The sequence below is a fragment of the Bos javanicus genome, chromosome 15, assembly GCF_032452875.1.
Source record: "Bos javanicus breed banteng chromosome 15, ARS-OSU_banteng_1.0, whole genome shotgun sequence".
Lineage (NCBI taxonomy): Eukaryota > Metazoa > Chordata > Mammalia > Artiodactyla > Bovidae > Bos > Bos javanicus.
The window spans coordinates 83325825-83347596 of record NC_083882.1 but is presented as its reverse complement, the minus strand read 5'-3'; the positions used below and the strand labels follow the sequence as shown (position 1 = coordinate 83347596).

The 21772-nt window shown below is 45.9% G+C and overlaps 1 protein-coding gene across 9 annotated transcripts in view; it reads left to right on the top strand.

Annotated features, from left to right (window-relative positions):
* Positions 1–20831, top strand: part of PATL1 (PAT1 homolog 1, processing body mRNA decay factor) — a 35940-nt gene extending 15109 nt beyond the window's left edge. For 7 of the 9 annotated variants that reach the window (XM_061381617.1, XM_061381620.1, XM_061381615.1 and 4 more), the window contains 10 exons: positions 371–551; positions 1011–1134; positions 1933–2030; positions 2470–2529; positions 3555–3703; positions 5129–5288; positions 8858–9013; positions 10876–10967; positions 11063–11212; positions 11526–13114. In XM_061381617.1, the coding sequence (XP_061237601.1) occupies positions 371–551; positions 1011–1134; positions 1933–2030; positions 2470–2529; positions 3555–3703; positions 5129–5288; positions 8858–9013; positions 10876–10967; positions 11063–11212; positions 11526–11547 (1192 nt within the window). In that variant the 3' untranslated portion in view covers positions 11548–13114. Of the gene's footprint in view, positions 1–370; positions 552–1010; positions 1135–1932; positions 2031–2469; positions 2530–3554; positions 3704–5128; positions 5289–8857; positions 9014–10875; positions 10968–11062; positions 11213–11525; positions 13115–18938 lie in introns of those variants that run through there. The other 2 variants (XM_061381616.1, XM_061381621.1) reach the window with 2 other exon arrangements.
* Positions 20832–21772: the final 941 nt, after the last annotated feature.

The following is a 21772-nucleotide window of genomic DNA, read 5'->3' as shown; positions in this document are numbered from 1 at the left end:
CTCAGACCTCACTGCTGCTAGGTGTACTGCTTTGGGCAAGGCACCTGATCTCTTCTGAGCTCAGTTTATCGTCTCAAGTGGGGAAAATAAACCTAGGGACCTCCTAGGGTTGTTGTGGGGCTTACACACGAGTCCATAGGTGAAGGTGCTTAGCTTATGGTGAGGCACCGGATCTTAGCGTGGTCCTCTGGTTAGGTACTGCATAGCTCTTTCCTCTCAAATTTTGTTAAGATTCTATTCTTTTTCACTCCTTGTTTAATAAAAGCAAAGGGGAATTTATTTTTTAGTTGGCCTGGTTTACTCCAGTATTGTTACAAGGCGTAATTCATGTGTCCTCTCGGAGTGCATGTGACCTGTATTTCTTTTCCAGTCAACATCGGAATCTCAATGGTGCAGGAGACAGAGGGAGTCACCGGAGCAGTCATCAGGATCATATCCGAAAGGATCCTTATGCCAACCTCATGCTGCAGCGAGAAAAAGACTGGGTCTCTAAAATCCAGATGATGCAACTGCAAAGCACTGATCCCTACCTGGATGATTTTTATTATCAGGTATGTACTCTGTGCCAGTCTGAAAGATAAGTTTAGTCACTTACCCTGGTGAAGGTACTCAGTTAAATACTGGTAGAATTTTCTTCTGAGGTAGTCTTCAAGTGGGTAAGAATTTTGTCCCGTTTTTCAAGCTGAAGAATCTCTCACAATATTCGCTGAAAGGTTTGCATATATGCCTTTTATTTCTAAACTTTAGAGACTCTCAAACCAATATTTTCAAATCTTTTTGGCATCAGTAATCTGGTTCTTAAAATTAAGAATCTTGGCAGTCTAATGTTTCCATTGATGCTAATTTTGAAGGCGGGATTTTTTGATAAGTTCTTCACAATCTGACAAAAGTTAAAAGCCAGTACATATAGAGCACGAGCAGCATCGCTGCCACTGGAATAAGCCGCTTCATGGTAAAGAGCGGCCGTGTGCTGTGCTTGCTGCAACTGAAACCGTCTTCTCGTGTGGTAGAATTACTTTGAAAAACTGGAGAAACTGTCAGCTGCTGAAGAAATGCAAGGTGACGGCCCAAAAAAGGAGCGCACCAAGCTCATCACGCCTCAGGTGGCCAAGCTGGAGCACACCTACAAACCAGGTGAGGTCGCGTCCCCACGCCCACGGCGGGGAGGCGCGCCGTGCTGCTGGTGGGACAGCGCAGCAGCAGCGTGTGGATGATGGGATGCAGACGTGTGAGACCGATGGCACACGGCACCGCTGTCCTTGACAGACGCGGAGGCCACCGATTCAAGTGCGGAGTGGATATTTTGACAGATGACCTTTTAAGTCCATTTCTACTTGAGATTCTGTGACTTTTTAAAATGTTATAGTTTCTAGTATCCATAAAATAGATAAAGGGGAAGATACTTCAGACTTTTTATTATTACAACCAAAAAAAAATGGGAAAGGATAGATTTTGTTAAGACATTGCCTTAGATAATACATAGATTTTTGTGGTGAATTTTTAGGTCTGGAGTAAAGACTAGAGAACATAGGACCTCCCTGGCAGTCTAGTGGTTAAGACTGTGCTTCCACAGCAGGGGCTTGAGTTCCATCCCTGGTCAGGGAACTAAAGTCCGCACATGCAGCACAGCGGGGCTGAACCCACCTCCCGGTGCAAGGCACAGAGGAGACACGGGTTCGATCCCTGGGTCAGGAAGATCCCCTAGAGAAGGAAATGGCAACCTGCTTCAGTATTCTTGCTTGGGAAATCGCACGGACAGAGGAGCCTGGCGGGCTGCAGTCCATGAGGCCACAAAGAGTCGGACACGACTCAGCAACTAAACAACAACAGGCTGTGCAGTGGGGCCAGAAAAGAGAGACTGATGATCTTCTTTGAATGCTGTCTGCCTGTGTTGCTGGGTTTTTACTTGTTGGCAATTTTTTGTCCTTGCAGTGCAGTTTGAGGGCTCTTTGGGAAAGCTCACTGTCTCTAGTGTGAATAATCCCCGAAAAATGATTGATGCTGTTGTGACGTCTCGGAGTGAGGATGATGTAAGTAGCCACAGAATTGTGTGTTTAAGGAAGTCTGGGTCAGCACTGCTTCTTTGACGGTCCCTGGGTTGGAATCCTAAGGCAGCCAGGCAGGACCTGGGGTGGCAGGAGCCTTTGAACTGGGTAACCCTGGCTACAAACAGCATTAGCTGTTGATTCCAGTTTTTAAAACTATCGTTTTCTGTGTGTTTAAGATTTTCCTATGATATCTTCATTTTCCATTGCATTCTCCAATACCTTTTGCTTATCTGTGAATTTAGTTAATAGTTTATGTGTGGGTTTTTTCAGTCAACTCCGTGAGCTTTGTCCACGTTACTTTTGTTTGATTATTAATCTTCACAGTCCTGTCACAAATAGAATTACCTATAGAATTTACCAGCAGTAAATTATTCTTAACATGGTTAAAGAGTTCATATTGAAATGTCTTGTCTTTTTTTAGGAGACAAAAGAAAAACAGGTTCGGGACAAAAGACGAAAAACCCTTTTCATAATTGAGAAAGTAAGTTTTAGAATTGCTAAAGTTGCTGTAGTTAGTTTCAATTAAGAGAACTGTGAAATGTATGTGTGCGCAACACGTGGGAAAGTGAACCATCGGTCAGTGTCCTGTGATCTTAATTAATGCACATGGCTGTGTAAAGTGCCTATTGTGTACAGGGCGTGCTGGGAGGGAATGTGGTTTACCTAACCTGTGGCCTCATGGAGAAAGCACTGCAGTTACAATTAGAAGTCCTGGGGTTTTGTCCAAGCTTGTTCAGTTAACAGCTGAGTGTTTTAGGGCAGGGCATCTTTCTAAGAAAATGAAAAGAAAAATTGTTCTGCCTGTGAATGGATTGTCTGTTCAGTCAGTTCACGTGTATTTGTTGACCGTTCCCTGGGTGCTGGGCACTGTCCCGGGTTCTACGGAGAATCAGCAGTAGGCAGCTCGTGTTGGACCATAAACACCGTGTTGTGGGGCATGGAGTAGAGGAGTTAAGAGCGCAGACTCTGAGAACAGGCTCCAAATCACGTCTTTTTCATTTCTCACCAAGCCTGTGACTTGGGGCAAGTTATTTAACCTTTCTGTGCCGTCTTTATCTTTAAAAATGAAAATGCTGAGAGTCTCTTCTCACTGGGCTGTGGTGAGTACTCCGTGAATGAGTATCTGCACGGCGCTTGGAGCGGGGCCTGGGACCCTGTAGTCGTTAGCTGTTACGTGTTCACAGATAGAGGCATCACGGGACGCAGTGGCGCCTGTTGTTCACGTTACTAACAGTGCCGCTGCTGGAAAATTTGGAAAGTGGAGAATCGTTTCCTCACCATCGCCTGCTGGATTAGCGGTCAAGAAGGGACAGGGAACAATACCTGAAGGCGGTTGTCTTTTTTAAGTTGTTTCACAGTGTTTCTCTGGGTTAAGAGAGCAGGCTCTCCCTCCTGCTGTCACTTCCATGAGCTTTCACTCTTACGTTGTTGTCTGCTCGTCCTGAACGGCCAAGCTGTTCACCTGATGTTCTGAGTTTGCTGAGGCCGGCTTTGTCTCTCCCTTAGACCTATAGTTTACTGCTTGATGTGGAGGATTACGAAAGGCGTTATCTCCTAAGTCTGGAAGAAGAGCGACCTGCCCTGATGGATGAAAGAAAGCACAAAATTTGTTGCATGTATGACAACTTAAGGGGGAAATTGCCTGGACAGGAGAGGTAAGAATTGTGTCCTTTGGTAAAAACGTTAGTCTCGCTAGATTCCTTTGGGCTTTATACATTCTACCCTTACCCTTCTTTACCATTTCAGTAAGCTCAGAGTCTTTCCTTTTGGCCTAACTCAAATGCCGCTCCATATAAAACATTTTAGAATCCTTTTGAGCCGGGGAGGAAAATCGCTGTATCTTGAGTTCGTTTATTTAGCAAGTACCTCTTCAGTATCTGTTAGGAACGGTGCTGGACACTGGAGACAGTGGGAAACAGTATTTAGTTTCTTTTGTTGAGCTTAGAGACTGTGTCTAGTTTATGCTTGTGTGTTGTGTGTGTGTTAGTCACTCAGTCGTGTCCGACTCTTTGCGACCCCACGGACTGTAGCCCACCAGGCTTCTCTGTCCATGGAATTCTGCAGGCAAGAATACTGGAGTGGATTGCCATTCCCTTCTCCAGAGGAACTTCCCAACCCAGGAATCAACCATGTAATCTTTATGTATTTTGTTTCCTACTAAGATGGAAAGTGTAAACATTCATACTTTCTTGGGGTTGCCATACAATTCTTATTTGCTGTGGCAGCCAATCAGTCTTCCAGTGAAGACTAAACTTCTTAGTATGATTTCTCTGTCTGTCATCTCTCTCCTACCCAGTATCTGGAATAGAATCTTGCTAATGGTAAATGTTCTAGAAATCACAATATTTATTTGATAAATGCAAGAGGACACTCCCTTTGTCTTTGCCCATTCAAGAGAATTGATGATTCTTTTAAGCTAGGACATATGCAAAACAAAACTTTTTGAAAAGGACCTTCTTTTTAGCACATCTTTTCCGGAGTTGGACTGACAGGGAGCTTGGTTGAATAAATCTGGGTTTCTCCATAGATTGGACTGTTATGCAGCCAGTAAAATCTATAAAGTATTATGTATTGCCATGGAAAAGTGTTCATAAGAAGTTGTCAAGTGAAAAAAGTCAAGTAACAAGCCATATAAATTATATGGATCCCCCCTTTTTAAAAAATGAAAGATAAAAATATATAATACACAGCAAAAATGCCTTCAAAATGATAACACTAGTAAATTATCTCTGAGATTATGAATATTATTTATATATATATATATATATTTCCAGATTTTGCTGTTTTAACTATGTCATTTGTGTAGTTACTTAAAAGTTAGTAAAGGAAATCAATGCCTTTGGTTTGATTAGTTTTTTTACTGTACAATTTTTGAAATGATTTTCAATATTCATGAAACTCGAAGAATTTACTTTTTATTATTTGGTTGAGAGTTGGTAAAGTAATTCTCACTGCTTTGTAGTACAGATCATTGCAGAGTGAAAATAAATGCAGTGTGTTCATCTAGTAACATGTAAGAGGAGAAAGGGGGTTTTTCTATTGTTCTTGCTGACCTAAGTTGGCATTTTCTTCCCCCACAGGCCGAGTGATGACCACTTTGTACAGATCATGTGTATCCGAAAGGGGAAGAGAATGGTAGCCCGGATTCTGCCTTTCCTCTCCACAGAGCAAGCAGCTGACATTCTCATGACAACAGCCAGGAACCTCCCTTTCCTCATCAAGAAGGACGCACAGGATGAGGTGACCCGCCACGTGGGGTCCTCTTTCCTTTGGGTCTTCACAGTGGATAAGATTTCTAGAAGCCAGACTTCTTATTTTTCCCCCTTATCCCTTTTGTGTTCTTTTACCTAATCTTTGGCTCAATCGTTTGAGTATTTAAAGCAAAAACTTTACTCTAAGCCTGTATTTTTAATGCCACTTCTTTATCCAACAGACCGTGTTCCTAAACATGAGGAAAGCAGTAATTCCATCTTATGTGGCACAGTTGTTAAGCTGTGATCTGTATTAGAACTGCTTTGGAAGCAAATAGTTCAGCCCTACCCCAGACTTGCTGAATTGGTGTTTACAGAGAGAAGACCAGGCCCCCAGCTGGGCCTGACTGCTCACTATTTGCCATTCATGATCCTGGTTACCTTATTGGATATAAAGTATCATTCATGGGCTGTTATTAGTGGCTTAACACTGACCTGTAGACTTGAATGGTGTCCCACAAGAACTGGGCCAGTGCTTTTAAGCAGTTTAAACTGGGCTAGAATTTGTGGGTTTCATTTTCTTTATTATTAATCATAGTATTTTAAATTTTATTTATGTTTGACTGTGCTGGGTCTTTGTTGCTGCACGGGCATTCCTCTAGTCGCGGCAAGCAGGGCCGCTCTAGTTACGGTGCTCAGGCTTCTCTTGTTGCGGAGCACAGGCTCTCGGGGGTGTGGGCTTCAGTAGTTGGGGTTCACTGTCATAGTTACTCCAAGGCGTGTGGGATCCTCCTGCACCAGGGATCAAACCCACGTCTCCTGAACTAGCAGGCACAGTCTGTACTGCTGAGCCACTGGGGAGCCGTGGGCTAGAATCTGAAGCATGAGTATCAAGTTTGTAAGAACTGTTCTCTGCTTATTCCTATCACGATCCTTGAAAGATTAGCAAAATTCGAAATAGTATTAGAAGTTCAAAGCAAGAAATTGATACGGTTAGCGCAAAGGGCTAATATCATTAAGTATGAGATTCAAAGTAATAGAATTCATGCGAATGAACCCGTGTGAAATTTATTCTTTTACTCATTTATGAGTGAAAATTATTCTTTCTGAAATAATAGAATTGAAAGAATTTCTTTACTCAGCAAATACTAAGCACTTCTATGTCCCAGGCACTGTTATATAGATCCTATAAGTATAGCACCTAATTCTTGGTGCTAGGAGTTAGGAACCCAGAGAGGCCTGCTGTAGTGGAGCTTACGTGCTAGTGAGGAAAACTTGGTTGAATATAGAGGCTAAGATTTTACCTGTATGTGTTAAAGAGTAATAGACCACATCTCTAAATACTGTTTGTTTGAAGTAATAGCAGGTTCCAGGTCTGAGGCATAAAATGTACAAGATAATCATGGAGTATCATGTCAGAAACCAAGAAAGCTGAAAGATTACTATGGTTCTGTGTAAAAGACGCACAGACCAACTTGAAGGAACCTCCTTTCTGTCACAATGGGATAATTTGTGTCAGAAACAAAAATTAACACCAGTGGATTGCTGTAGATCGGATATGTTTAATGAGTTCATAATGATATGAAAAAAATGTAGAGATTGCTTGGTCATCAACTCATTATTCTGAAAAGTGGTAAGTAAAGGAAAAGAAACATTTATCATGCCTCATTACAGCCAAATGTCAAGGAGACTAGAGTGTTGATATTAGGAAGTTCTCCTTTATAGAATTTCAGCTAATAAATTCCAAAGAAATGAGAAAATTGCCGTTTTACAAGCTCCTAATGGAAAAAACAGTCTGTCTCAGCAGCAGCCATTACTGGAGCTAAAAGCGTGGGCCAGAGGCGAATGGGGATTTTCTCATTTCTTTGGTTGGGGCAGGCTGGCCACACCTGAACCCCCAGACGACCGCCAGCCCCACTGAGGGGAGCAGTGCAACTGCGTGCTTCCTGACCCCGCGCGGAGGGAGTGCTCAGCTCTCCATGGGTGTCCTTGCTGCGCACCGCCCTGCCCCCTCTGCTGAACTCGAGTTCAGTCAAACCTCTGATCCTAATTACTAGTTTTTATGGGGGAAAGACTGAAGATTGGGTCATTCTTAAGTGATACCACAGAGGTGCCATTAGCGAGATTCAAACAATGGGACAAATGACCCAGTTTCTTCAAATAAAATGGCACGAGAAAAGGAGATGGGCAAGTGACAGAAGACCTGTTAACAGATTCTAAAAGCCTTAGAGCCACCATGCAGCGTGTGGATCCGATTTGAATCATCGTTAGAACAAATCGGCTCCTAGACATTTCTGAGACAGTTGGACTAATTTGAGTTTGGAGTGGATATTAGATGATCATTAAGGAGTTAAACTTCCACAGGTACGATAATATTGTGACAGAATTGAACTATTGCTATTTATGACAAAGATGATGTGACATGGGAAGAACATAGATTTAATGAGGTTGGCACCCTGTTACTGACTGAATTGTTGAAGTTGGGTTGTGGGTACGTGGACTTCACTATACCGTTGTGTGCACTTCTGTGTGTGTTTGAAAATGCTCTGGGCTTCCCAGGGGGAGCTAGCGGTAAAGAACCCGCCTGCCAGTGCAGGAGACGTGAGAGACACGGGTGCAGTCCCTGGGTCGGGAAGATCCCCTGGAGGAGGGCATTCTTGCCTGGAGAATCCCATGGACAGAGGAGCCTGGTGGGCTACAGTCCATAGGGTCGCACAGAGTTGGACACAACTGAAGTGACTTAGCACGCATGCAAGAATGCTTTAATTTTTAAAGCTCTGTTTATTTAGAATAGTCTATCATGAAAAGGAGTCTTCTCTATTCTTGAATGCTACTTAAAGTAGAACCAGCCTTCATTTTTTATGCTGTGGACATTGAGTGCTGGAAGCACCCTTGATTTCAAGCGTCATAACCCAGTTACACCAGTAGCTCTGTATTTTAGTTTCCCAGCCTGGGCCTTATGGCAAAGCAGAATGAGTGAACTAGCAGGCTGGAATCCAATAGCCTTGAATTCTGGTTCTGGCTACTAGCTTTGTAACCAAAGTCTGGGTTTCTGATCACTTAGCTTCTCTGATCTATAAACATTGATTGATCATTTCTCTGTTTCCTCGTTGAGCTTTTATAAAGATAAATCAAGATACCATTAAGTCTGAAAATACTTCTCAGTAACTCTCTGACTCTAGGAATTTACCTATGTTAGACTGCCTCGCACAGCAGTTAAGCTGGCAGTTTACTCACGGCTTCTCTGTGTCTTGGAGCCTGAGGGTCTGTCCTCTTCACCATGTGCTTTTAGCCCATAGTGCCGGTACAGTGTGAGCATCTGAGTACTTGTACAGTGAATACCGATATTCTGTCATGTATCTTGCTCTGTATTTGAGAAGTGATTTTGCCCCCTTGCTTCACACAAGTAATGATGTTCCTGTACGAGTGGAAAAAATTCTCAGCAGTTACCGTGGAATCTGCTGCTGAGATGCTGACAGTATCTGCCAGACTTGTCAGGCTCCTTTGTTACATCTTGCCTGGGGCAGTGGGTACCCCTCCGTCCCTGCCCACTAATGGGTATAGCTGAAGTAGCAGTTAACCAGACTGTGATGGCCTGTCCGTTCTGTTTTTCGGTAGGTGCTGCCATGCCTATTGAGTCCCTTCTCTCTCCTCCTCTACCATCTTCCACCAGTGACCGTCACCAGCCTTCTGCAGCAGCTGATGAACCTACCTCAGAGTGCAGCGGCCCCAGCTCCGTCCAACCCGCACCTCTCTGCCGTGCTCCAGAACAAGGTGAGCCCTGAGCCCTGCGAGCCTTCTCAGTCCGAGGTATGGGTACAAATGATGGCCGCTGTGGCTGTCTTGGCGGGAAACAGGAGGGTGAGGGGGTTGGAGCTGTAACCTCAGCGGGGAGCTCCATTAAGCTCGTGGTGACAGAAGCTGGAGATGGTAGTGATTTTCACAAGACAGGGTGCTCTGTGCCTCACATGGAGAAAACCCGGTGTGTGTCGGGGTACAGACTCCTTTGGTCCCCCGCTGTGCCATCCCAGCAGCAGCTGCCACGCTTGCGTCCTCAGTGGGTGTGGAATTTAGGGCTCCACTCTGCATCAGGAGAGGAGGGTTTAGAGGGCTGAAGGGTGTGGGGGAGCTGGCCTCCTCACTTGGAGCTCTAACCACCGACTTCTACTTAATCTCAATGGCCAGCTCTTAGTCTCACGCCACACCTGAGTGCAGGGAAAGCTGGAAACATCTCTGAGTTCACGCCATTGTCACCACGGGTGAAGTCAGATCTAGTAGGAGGAGAGAGGATTAGGTAGGTAATGAGCAGTCTCTGTCATAAGACATCCCAGTTCATATTTCGTTTATATCAGACTAAAGATCCAGAGACTCCCAGGGGAAGCATAAATATAGAAGGAGAGTGATAAGCTTTTAGACAGAGCAGGTTTCCACTCCTCGTCGGCCGCGTCCTAGGTTTGTGACCATGAACAGATCATTTTGCTTTGCTGAGCCACGGTTTCCTGATCTGTAAAGTGGAGGTGATGGCAGCGTCACTTAGACGAGCAGGCAGCTGTGAATGTTGCAGTTTAATGCTGGGTACACAGTGGCGCTCACTCGGGACCATCCGTTAACAGTAAAGGGAAAAGGAGACCGAGGCGGGTTTTCTTCTGGCACCTGAAAACCTGGAGAGCCTGGCTCGAAGGGCAGTGAGCGCCTCAGAGACTGAGAGGGTGGCGGTGCCTTGGGACGCAAGACAGGGGTCCCAAAGTTGTGTGCCTTCCTCGTTATTTGGTCTCTTAGCTTTAATTTTGATAAAGGCAGTCAAAAAGCCTGAAGTCAGACGAGATTATGTAACCTGTTGTTTTTCTGACAGTGACATGAAGGGAACTTTGTGGAAAGGCAAGGTTATCCTCTGTGAGGTGAACTCAGAAAGGGGGGGTGGAATCCCAGAATCTGCCCAGCTTCTCGTCACGGGCCGCGATAGCCATGATTCACGCGTTTAACCTCAGTTTTGGCCATGTTTGTGCCCCTTTAGAGTCCACGTTTTCTGCTCTTACTGCCCACGGAGTAAAATAAATATTTATATATCTCTCTGCAGCATGTTGCTAAATTTTAACAGTCCTAGATATGGTAGATGAATCTGTTTATCCTCTCTCTTTTTTTATCTTTTAAACTCTCATTAACACCCTCTAAGCCTTTATATTTCCAGATACGTATGTCATTTTTTAAGGAAATGTTTTCTTTATAGCCTAATCCTTCCATTTCTTTTTATTTTCCCACAGGGCTTTAACACCTGTTTTCTTAATTCAAACTCTATTTTTTTGTTTTTTCTATATACTTTAATTTTCTGTATCAAAATTTGTCTTCATGTAACTTTCCCTTCTATTTCTGTTCTAGTAAATAGGAGAAAAGCTACCCCCTGCCCATCTTGTGGCAGGGAAGAGTCCGCTTTTCATCGAAGGGTGGGATGGGGGAGCCGTTGCCCTTGAGAGAGCCTGAGCTGCTGAGTCTGGAGGGACCCCTCTGGGCTCTGCACGGGCTCAGAGCAGCACGGCGAGGGGTGCCTACATTCAGCGCCGCCCCCTCGACCGCCTGGCCCCCCGTCGGCCGGCGCGGTGTCTCACGCCCTCTGTCTCCTCTCCTTTCTCCTCTCGCAGTTTGGCCTGTCCCTGCTTCTCGTCGTCCTGAGCCGCGGGGAAGACCTACAGAGCTCAGACGCCGCTTCAGAATTGGCGCAAAGCAACCCATGGTCAGTCTGGGCCATGTTTCTTCTTTGAAGTTCTTTCAGGTCTTCTTTTTCATTCCTTTTCTTACATTATTATTATTATCGGTTTTCCCTGTTAGGACGGAGGTGATGTTTGTGGCAACCCGAGAACTTTTGCGGATTCCCCAGACGGGCCTGGCCAAGCCAATCTCTATACCCACAAACCTAGTATCCCTCTTTTCTCGTTACGTTGACCGACAGAAACTGAACTTGCTGGAGACAAAACTGCAGTAAGTTGGAAACAGGAGAATTCCACATCTCACTGAAGTTGGCACTTTAGAAGTTACGTTGAGGAGGCTGGGGGTGGAAGGGGCATAAGACGTCATGAATCCAGTGGAAGAGATTAAAGACTTCTGTGAGATACACGAGTGTCTGCTGGGTGTAAAGCACTGTGGCCACAGCAGAACCCGCCCAGTGAAATTCCAGCTGGGGTCCAGATCTCTCAGTGACCGATAGGAGAGGTCACACGGGCTGGGGTTCTGGTGCAGATGACTGCTCTCTGAACTCATTCACACGGGTCTCCTCTCTCTCTTTGTGCCGTAGGCTAGTTCAGGGGATACGGTAAAGGCCTCCACGCACGCCCTGTGCCTCCTCTTGGCTGCCTCCCGCTCTGCTGCCATCACCCATGGAGTGTTGTTTTAAACGAGGGAGGGAAGGGAGCTCACTCCCCAGAGCGTCTGGTGGGACCGAGTCCCATTCACAGGGGTTGCCTCTGAATGCCAGGTACTCCCCACTGCTCTGTGAAATGTGGCTGGGTTCACACTTCTGCTGGTTTTCTTACCTTCCGTGTGACAGTCCTGCATGTCCCACCTTACTCGATTCTTCTCCATACTGCCTTTTCTTTGCCCTTGAGACACAACCATAACCTCTCCCTTCATCCCCCACCACCGCTCTAGCTCAGAGTAGGTTGTAGCCTGCCACAGAATTCCTTCCCTCATCGCCCCTTATTAATATGACTGTAGGAAAGCTGATGAAGTAGAAATATAAGTATATATGTGCGCACACACACCCCGATACGTATGTTTATGTGGTCTCCAAAGGGTCCTTAAAGAATGAGTTTAGACTGAGAAATTTACTTGGCACACCATCCCTTCTCTAACCACAAACCAGCTGATGTGTTTTTAATCTGTTCCTCATCCATCTTCTGATTAATTTGGTGGGTTCTACTTGTTCTAATAAAATGTAGGGTATGCAGCACGTGTAATAAACTCAGAGCTCTCAGTTGGCCGGTGCCCAGCTCTCAGCTGAGCCGTTCCTTGTCTCCTCCCCACTCGGGTTTCCTTCGGTTCTGTCCACCGCGGTGGAAACGGCACACAGTTAGCCTGGGTCCTGCTCCAGCCGCGGCTACTTGAGCCCGTGCCTTCAGGTGCGCGGAGGCTTGTGGGAGACGGCCGGCCTGGAGCCTGCTTCCACCGCGCAGCTTCAGCGCGCTCGTTCTGTCTTCCTGAGACCGCTGCAGTAAGCCATTCTCTGACGTCTCCTTCCCTGTTTGTACTTGGTGTCCTGGGGGGACCTCCGAACGTGAACGCAGGCCGTCGCTCCGCCCCTCGATCCCTCTGCACCGCACGTGGAAGCGCTGCCCTAGCCCCTTGGTGCAGCCAGGGCCTGGGTCTGTGTCCGGCCTGGGCGGCTTGTGCCCCGGTCACCACCTTCTCCTGCTCCGCAGTCACCACCCTCTTCTTCTCCGCAGTCACCACCCTCTCCCCACTCCGCAGTCACCACCCTCTCCCCCCTCTGCAGTCACCACCCTCTCCCGCTCCGCAGTCACCCGGATGCGGGCCCGGGTCACTGGTGATGCCAGCCCTGAGCAGATAGCATCTGATTGATCTCACCGGCCTGTCCTGAGCACACCTCGCTGCTCTCACGTTTCTGAATGTAGGAGGGAGGGGGGCAGGTTATGGTATTTAATACGCGAATGAACGTTTTGCACATAAATGTATCCTACAGCAGTGAGGCCCTCCTGTTCTCCGCCTGTACTTCTCCCCGCTGTGCCCTGCGCGCCCCCTCCTCCCCTCTGCCATCACCCCCTGCCTTCCCTTCACAGCCGATCAAGTGAAGGCTCGATGATTATCTCTTCTCTTCTGTGCTTTTATCTTTTTTGTTTGGTTTTAATTAAAAAGTTTCTAAATTTACATTTTTATAGGGTATTGTAAATAAAAACAAATTGTATACTTGAAAAAAAAATATGTGCCAACATTCCTGCTTGTTTCTCCTAAACATGCCTTTTAATGTGTTTCTAGCGTACTTAGATAGATCAGCAGACCTCTTGGTGCTGGGAATTGGTGAGGATGGTATCACGTGATGTTTTTATCTCTTATTTTGTCATAAGGGAGACAGATAAAGATCTTAAGTTTACATAACTTTCCTTAAAAAACCTAGGGTGTGGGCCTCCCCTGATGGTTCAGTGACTGAAACTGCAATTCCAGTGCAGGGGAAACGGGTTCGATCCCTGGTCCAATCCTGTGTGCCATGAATAAATAAATGCATATTTTTAAAAAGAAAAGCTAGGATGCTTTCAACAGTCACTGCCCTCCACCCCCAACTTTTAACTGCAGAGCAGAATTAGAAAATTCAGTGGATAGACCACAGTTCACCTTCCTCATCTCTAGGCAGCTGAGAGTTTAGTTAAGAAACTTCACAAAGCCCAGTTTGACCTTAAGCTGCCCTCATGGTTAGTATTTCCTTAGCTTTCATTTATATCTTCTCAGAAGAGGTAAGAAAAAATTGGTAATTCTTTTTTTGGGGGGGGGGTAATTCTTTGTAGTAAATTCATGTTAGCTATTTCAAACTTAACACAGCATCATTTGTAATAGGAAAATTAGAAATAACCTAAATGCTCACTAGTGGCTAAGTAATAATCTGTGTGTCATGGACAGGTATAATATTTAATCATGAAAAGTGTTTATGGTCTAGTGTGGGGGAACGCAGAAAGTATATATGCTTGGAATGCAGTTCTTTTATGAAAATGTATATGTGATGGGGAAGAAATTGGGAGAATATGCTTCCCAGGTAGCTCAGTGGATGCAGGAGATAGAGATTGAATCCCTGGGTCGGGAAGGTCCCCTGGAGGAGGGCATGGCGACCCACTCCAGTACTCTAGCCTGGGGAATCCCGTGGACAGAGGGGCCTGGCGGGCTGCAGTCCGTGGGTCGCAGAGAATTGGACGCGGCTGAGCGAGAGCAGTGCTCCTGCGGGTGTTGCCCTGAAGACGTGCATCTCTCAGCGGCAGGACCACGGGGAGCCTCCTTTTGCTTTCTTTTTTCTCCAAATCTTCCGTAGAGAGCAAGCATTGCTTATATTCTGAGAAGAAATACTATTTTTGAAGAGCTTAGTTACATCAGAAAGCACTTGGAGTATAAAGTTGAGTGTAAGTAAGTCCCTTATATGTATATGACTTCATACGGGCACGGGGGATGGAAGAAGGGATACAATCCCGGGCGATTGGAGGGCGGTGGCTGCCTCTAAGGGGGAGGCTTGTGGAGAATTTAGGTGATGGTTCCTCGTTTCCATTGTCCAGATTGTCTTCAGTCTTCATGTATTGCTATTAGAACCAAAAGGGGGTTATTCTCTAAAAACTGCTAAAAATCACAGCCCCCTACCCTCTAGTGAGAAGTGCTAGTAGGGCAAGAATATCCGATACAGTTGTGCTTGATTTCAGAGCCTGTGTATTTGACTTTGAAAGATGAATGGGCTGAAAAAAGTGTGAAAGCAAGGCAGTTATCCTATGAGGCGTGGTCAGGTATTGCACTGTTAAACGCTTAAAAACTCCACTGTTAAACAGTTGAGGAATCAAAGGACCACTTTAAGTCCAAGCCATATCTCCCAGTGAGTTTCTATATTTACAGAAATTGCATTTTTTCCTCGCTGACTGCTGAATCAAAATGGGTGGGTCTCAGCTCCATCCACACAGAAAATCTGCTCAGGTCCGTTGTGGCCTGAGTACCAGCCAGCTGGCTTTCACCAGAGCTACCCTGTCTGTCCCAGGAAGGCCACGATGATCTTCTGAGTTTGATGCAGACCACCAACTGCCCTCTTCCTGTGGAGAGCAGTGAAGTCCTTTGTGTGAAAAGTCCAGGTGGGGAAATAGTGGAAGACATCTTTACACTTCTCCTCACCCAGCTATGTTTAAGTATGTTGGCGTGATCCTTAAGAAAATAAAACGGGTTTCAGGCAGCAGGTCTAGTGTGTTAAGGCCACAGGTAGCGTAGTTTTGGCCATTAACCTTGAAGTAGAGGCGCAGTTGTGAATAGATTGCAGGTCACCTAACAGCCTCAGCTTTGCCTTTTATCTTGAGAATGTGGCATGAAAGACTTCCAAGGAGCCTGTTTACTCACCGTGACTCTAGCTCCGCAGTTCAGCCAAGTTCGAGCCAAGGTAACTGTTAACCGAAATCAAGCCCGAGACCTAGGAAACGTCTAGACGGGGACGAGGTAATCAGTGATGTGTGTACTTTCCCTGTTGTGAGTAGAGCATCTCTTAAGTCGCTTACGATTTAGTACCGATCTAAAGGATTCCACCCCCAGAAAAAGCCTGGCTGACAGCCTGATACGTTGTCCTCCAAGTGGTTTCTCGACGCACATGCAGTGCACATTGTGGTAGATGCTGGGTTTCCCTGACGCATCGTGGATGTGCTTACATGTCCACAGAGAGGCACCTCGGTTTATTTAGAGATTGCGCGGTACTCCGCCGCACGCCGTACTTTAACTGCTCCCCTGTTAACAGATTCCATCCTCAGGTAGTTTCGCCAACTCATTCTTGTTCGTCCAGCAGTGAGCAGAGGTAAACCCACCATGGCCGTTCAGTTGCTCAGTCGTGTCCGACTCTTTGCGACCCCATGGACTGCAGCACGCCAGGCTTCCCTGTCCATCCCCATCTCCTAGAGCTTGCTCAAACTCACATCCATTGAGTCAGCGGTGCCATCCAACCATCTCATCCTCTGTCGTCCCCTTCTCCTCCTGCTGTTAATCTTTGTGACACCAGGGTCTTTTCCAATGAGTCAGCTCTTTGCATCAGGTGGCCAAAGATATTAGAGCTTCAGCATCAGTCTTTCCAGTGAATATTGAGGGTTGATTTCCTTTTGGACTAACTGCTTTGATCTTGCAGTCCAAGGGACTCTCAAGAGTCTTCTCCAACACCGCAGTTCAAAAGCATCAGTTCTTAAGCGCTCAGCCTTCTTTGTGGTCCAACTCTCACACCCCTACATGACTCCTGGAAAAACCATGGCTTTGACTGTGCAGACCTTTGTCGGAAAAGTGATGTCTGCTTTTTAATATGCTGTCCGTGTTTCTATAGCTCTTTTTATAGTGTACAGAGAGCACTGACGTTCATTTTATAACTCAACTCTTCTCTATTACCCTTTGAAATATTAGAATGGGCAGCTATAATTGTACAGTACCCAAACGAGATTAGCAAGACCATCCAGCTAATAAGGGCTCCGGTTTAAGACCGGAAGTTTCAAACTCCATATCCAGCATCGTGGCTACAAGAAGGCTCCTGCTTCTGGATAAATGTTTCATGGAGCAGCAACTGAGAAGCTGCAAGCATTTAAGGACACATCTGCAAACTCTTCTGATTGGGTTTTAATGCCTTCATTTCCAGTAGGCAGATTAAATAATTCCCTCTCAGTAGTGTCAAAAATGTGATTCAGGTCTTAACTATCGGGGTCCATTACAATATACAAGGATCAGAATTTCAGAAAGGCAGCTGTCCGGCATCTGTATGGTCCTTTTGGTTTAAGCGTTTTGAAGAGGAGATTTTAAAAAAGATTTGCTCCCACACTTCCATCTCAGTATTTGGAAATGCATTGTTTATATGAGATACATTCAGCCCCAGGCAGTCAGTTCACTTGTCAGTTCCCTGCACTAATACGGGAGCTCCACGAAGGCACCAGTCCTCATTCCCTCCCGCGCCCCAGTTCCCAGCACACAGGCCACACCAAGCAAGCGTCCAACTGACATCTTTTCATAAAATAGTTGGGCCACAAAGAAACAGCTTGACAGGATTATTCAGATCCTCAAAACCAAGAGGACAGACCTTAATGGTGTGAACTCACCTGTGTGTGCAAGGCCCATTTCAAACACATTGTCACTCACTGTATCACAGCAACCCCTAGGTCGGAAACAATGTGATACAGCAAGCAGACAAGCTGTTGTGAATGTCCAGCGTTACTAGGCACAGAGGTGACAAAGGCTCCGCTCTGGGGGGTTGTTGGTGCCAAGCGCTAAAAGGAGAGCGCAAGAGGATGGAAGAGTGGAGAGATGGGGCTCTGTACTGTAGACAGGCCGCGGAAGGCCTGGGCGAGAAGGTGACACTGAAGTGGACACATGGACACTAAAAGGAGAGCGCAAGAGGATGGAAGAGTGGAGAGATGGGGCTCTGTACTGTAGATAGGCCGCGGAAGGCCTGGGCGAGAAGGTGACACTGAAGCGGACACATGGACACTAAGACGACGCCACGCGGAGGGCTGGGCGGACCATCCCAAGCAGGATGAAGAAGGTGACCTCTGCCCGCGACGAGAATGGGTGGGGAGTTCTCAGGACTGTGACAGGTTAATGTCGCTGGAATGGAGTGACCACACTGCCTTGAAGGGCTTTACTCACATTGCCGCGGAAAGCCTTCGCAGAGTCTGTAAGGAAAAGCTTGGCAGAGTTTTTAAGGAAAAGGACAAAACTATTTTTAAAGTCACTTTGCTGGGTAGGGGCTGGGGAGGAATAAATTAGGAATTTGGGAATAACATGCACACTACTGTATAAAATAGATTAAAAAAAAAAAAAAGCCTACCATATAGCATAGGGAACTACGTTCAATATCTTGTAATAATCCATAAGGGGATAGAATGTGAAAAAGACGTTGAGTACATATGTGGATGTGTATGTATGCATGTGTCACTGCTTCAGTTTTCCTGTGCTGCAGAAACAACACTAAGTCCCTACCATTCAACAACGGCCGCAAAGCCCAAGGTGTGGCCCTAGCACCCCGCCTCAGCGTGTGACTGTCTGGGGACAGCGCCTTTGACAAGGGGTGGAGGGGTAGTCAGGGAGTTTGAGGTGGACATGTACAAGCTGCTGTATTTAAAATAATAACCAACAGGGACCTACTGTTTGGCACAGGGGACTCTGCTCAATGTTCTGGGCCAGCCTGGATGGGAGGGCAGTCTGGGGAGGCTGGACCCATGGCTATGTGTGGCTGAGCCCCTTCACATTCACCTAAAACTCACATCATTAATCAGCTACACGCCAATACAGAATAGAGAGTTCAAAAGAACAAAAAAAGATGAATTTGAAATGAAGTCATAAGTAAATAAATGAAGTCATTAGGGTGAGTTCTAATCCTGTATGAGCAGCGTATTTACAGGCAGCAGTGATGGGAGCACAGGCACAGGGAGCCTGCCTGTGAAGACCCCAGAAGACGGCCATCTCCACTGTGAGCTGTCAGGAGAAACTGGCGCTGCTCACACCTGGACTTCAGACGTCCAGGTGCCAGAACTGTGAGGAAACACACTTTCATTGTTTAAGCCACCCTGTCTGTGGTACTTTGTTAGGACAGTCCTGGCAAACTAGCAAGTGTCAAACATCTTATCATTGACTTTTTTTTAATTTTTAAAAATCCACAGGATAGTAGAAGAATATATATCAAGCTGTTAACAATGGTCATGTCTAGAAGGTGTGGTTAAGGAGAATTTCCTTTTCTATATTTGCATTTCTGAACCCTTGTATCTTTTATAATGAATAGATTTTGGTTTGTATTTAAAGGAAGGAAAGGGAGAGAGCATGGACATGATTTGTCCAACACTGTAGTGAGTGAGTGGCAGAAAAAGAAAACCTGAATCACAGTCATTTCCCAATGTTTCTCCATCTAACAGAGAAGCAGACACCTTGTATGGAACTTCCAAAAATGCTCCTTAAAAGAAAGGAAATACTTATTTGTCCTCCTTTCTTTCCTCTTCTTGCTGCCTAGAATGCAAATACAATGATTGGAGCTCCAGCAGCCATCTTGGGGCAAAAAATAATCTCAACGACAGTAACAGTGCACAGTGGAGCAGAGAGAAGGAGGCTTTGAGAAGACTTCAGTGAACTACCAAACCAATCCTGAGCTGCCTACCTCTGAATTTCTTTTATTATTATTTTTTAAATGTCTTTAGGTGTGAGAATAAACTCTTCTGTGTTTAAACCAACATAAGTTGGGCCTCTGTCCCCAGTGACTCAGTGGTAAATATCCATCTCCAATGTGGGAGGTGCAGGAGACTCAGGTTCAATACCTGGGTTGGGAAGATCCCCTGGAGGAGGAAATGCAACCCACTCCAGTATCCTTGCCCGGAGAATCCCATGGACAGAGCAGCCTGGCGCACTGCAGCCCACGGGGTCGCAAAGAGTTGGACACGACTGAAGTGCCTGCACTTGTACTTGCAAATAAACCTAATCTGAATCATTACAAAGGATTTTTTTTTCAGCCATTCAACATGAGAGTTCATTAAGTGCTATTGGGGAAAAACATTTTTTGAATGATCTTTTACAAAAAATTATTACAAATTTGAAGGAGTTCTTCACACACAGCCTCCGTTTTCTCTGAAGTACAGTGCATGATTAGCTGGTATGCAACAGAAGGCTCTGTATAGCCTGAAGAGGTTGGTTAAAATCTTAGTATATGCCCCTGGGAGAAAGGGGAACAGGGGCAGGCTCATGATACTTTTTAAAGATAAAAGTATCACAGTAGTTCTGTTACATTTAAACCAAACACCAGTTTGTTGTGTTTATGAAGCCGGATTTAATTCTTTGAATAGTTTCTGTCCTTAAGAGAAGAAAAGATTCCCAGGCACCAGTTATATGAAGCCTGCCAAGGCTGAAGACCTTTTCGTATCTACGTTGGAATGCTGGCTTTGCTTTTATACGATATTTTGCTTGTTTGATTCTCGGTTTTTAAAATTGTAGGTGGGGTGGTACAACAACTGGCACAGTGACAAAGAATAAAGGAAATTGCATTTGTAGATGTGCTTAGCATGCAGTAAGAGTCGACGCTCGCTCGCTCAACTCGTCTGTTTGTGCTTCATACGAAGTCCCAGTATTTGCAGGTTTGTCATACCCCCAGGAAGGTGTGTGTGGGTCCCACTCGGGTGAGTCACGTGCTGTAAAGATAGACTTGTGGTAATGAATACGTAAGGCCCCTACGTAGGAACCTTTAAGTTGTGAACTTTCAAAGACATGAATGTGCCCAGGGGAGGGATGGAGAGAGACAGGAGGAAGAAGAAGTGAAGAACCCAGCAGATTCAGGACAGGAAATGGCCAGGGGATTGCCTTTGTTTGAGCCACAGTGTTAGTTTCTCGGGCCCTCGGGCCCAGGATCCAAACGCAGAACGGTGCACAAGGGCTGCCACAGGCATGCAGAATGTAATCCAGCACTGCCGCGTCACCTAAGACGGGGAAGAGAGACCCCCACAGCCCTGGATCGCTCTTCTCAAGAGGGTAGGTATGGAATTGAATCCAGCGAGGAACCAGGACCCATGCCGTCAAGGTCAGGCATGAACATGCTTGCAGCTCGTCCCTCGTCTCCTACTGCTGCCCACCCTTCAGCTCTGCCGTCTCCACCCTCATCTTCCTCCTCCGTCAGTGACTCTTCCCGCCTGTTCGCTTGATGCCAGCCCCTGCGTGCCAGCTGTTGTTTACTGTACTACTGTACTGGAGGAGGAAATGGCAACTCCCTCCAGTACTCTAGCCTGGAAAATCCCATGGATGGAGGAGCCTGGTAGGCGACAGTCCGTGAGGTCGAAAAGAGTGGGACATGACTGAATAACTTCACACTCACTGTACTTCTAAGGTACTGTACTGCACTGCAAGATTAAAAATGTTTATTTTTGTCTTTGTTTTTTATGAATTATTTGTGTGAAAAGTATTATAAACCGACTACAGCACAGTATGACAGCAGATTGTATTAGGTGAGTACCTAGACTAACCGTGTTGTACTTACAAATTGGATTTACAAATGTGCTCTCAGAACAGAACTCACTTGTACGTAGGGGAACTTACTGTAGTGTTGATCAGTCAATAGTGCCCCCTGCTAAGAAGTTAGGGATGTGAATTTCCCCAGCTAGTATGCAGCTCCCCTTTTAAAAATTTACAATCAATCCCTGTGTGATTGTCTGTAAAATACACAGAGAATGTGGTCTTTGCTCTCTGGTCGCACCCAGTTCCCTTGTAAACCACAAGCAGAGAGTTGAGTGACCTCCCCCGAGGCCCCGCTGGGGAATCTGTCCTCACTTCTGCACTTTCCTAGTTTCAGTAAATTTCATCATCCTGCTGCGCAAACGTGAATGCGAGATGAAGACCAAAGGGCTGGGAGGCAGTTCTGGCTCCTTCCACGTGCCCCGCATGCTATGACTGTTCTGCGGAATAAGCACCCAGCTGTTTTGTCTCAAGATTGCACACCTGCAACAGACCAACCCAAGTTCAGATTTCCCCAGAGCTGAGGCTTCTGTTGTAAGTGCCTCTTGGTTCAACTTCTCCCTCTGATCCTGTTTCCTTCACCCCCTCACAGGTGTTGTCCCTGGGAGCATGCCTCAATTAACTTACGAGGCGAACCTGACTTAAACAAACTAGAATTTCTGCTTCATTTGGTTGGGGGACACAATGTTGTCCTTTGAAATCACGAATTACTTTTTTCCAGTAAGAATTTTTTGTTTTGATTATAAAAAAGGTAAAACTGGGAAACCCAATACCTGGACTGATCACACTGATAAAATCTGCATATGAAACTATTATTTGGCAACAGTTGGGAGAGCAAGCCAGTGACAATGTGGA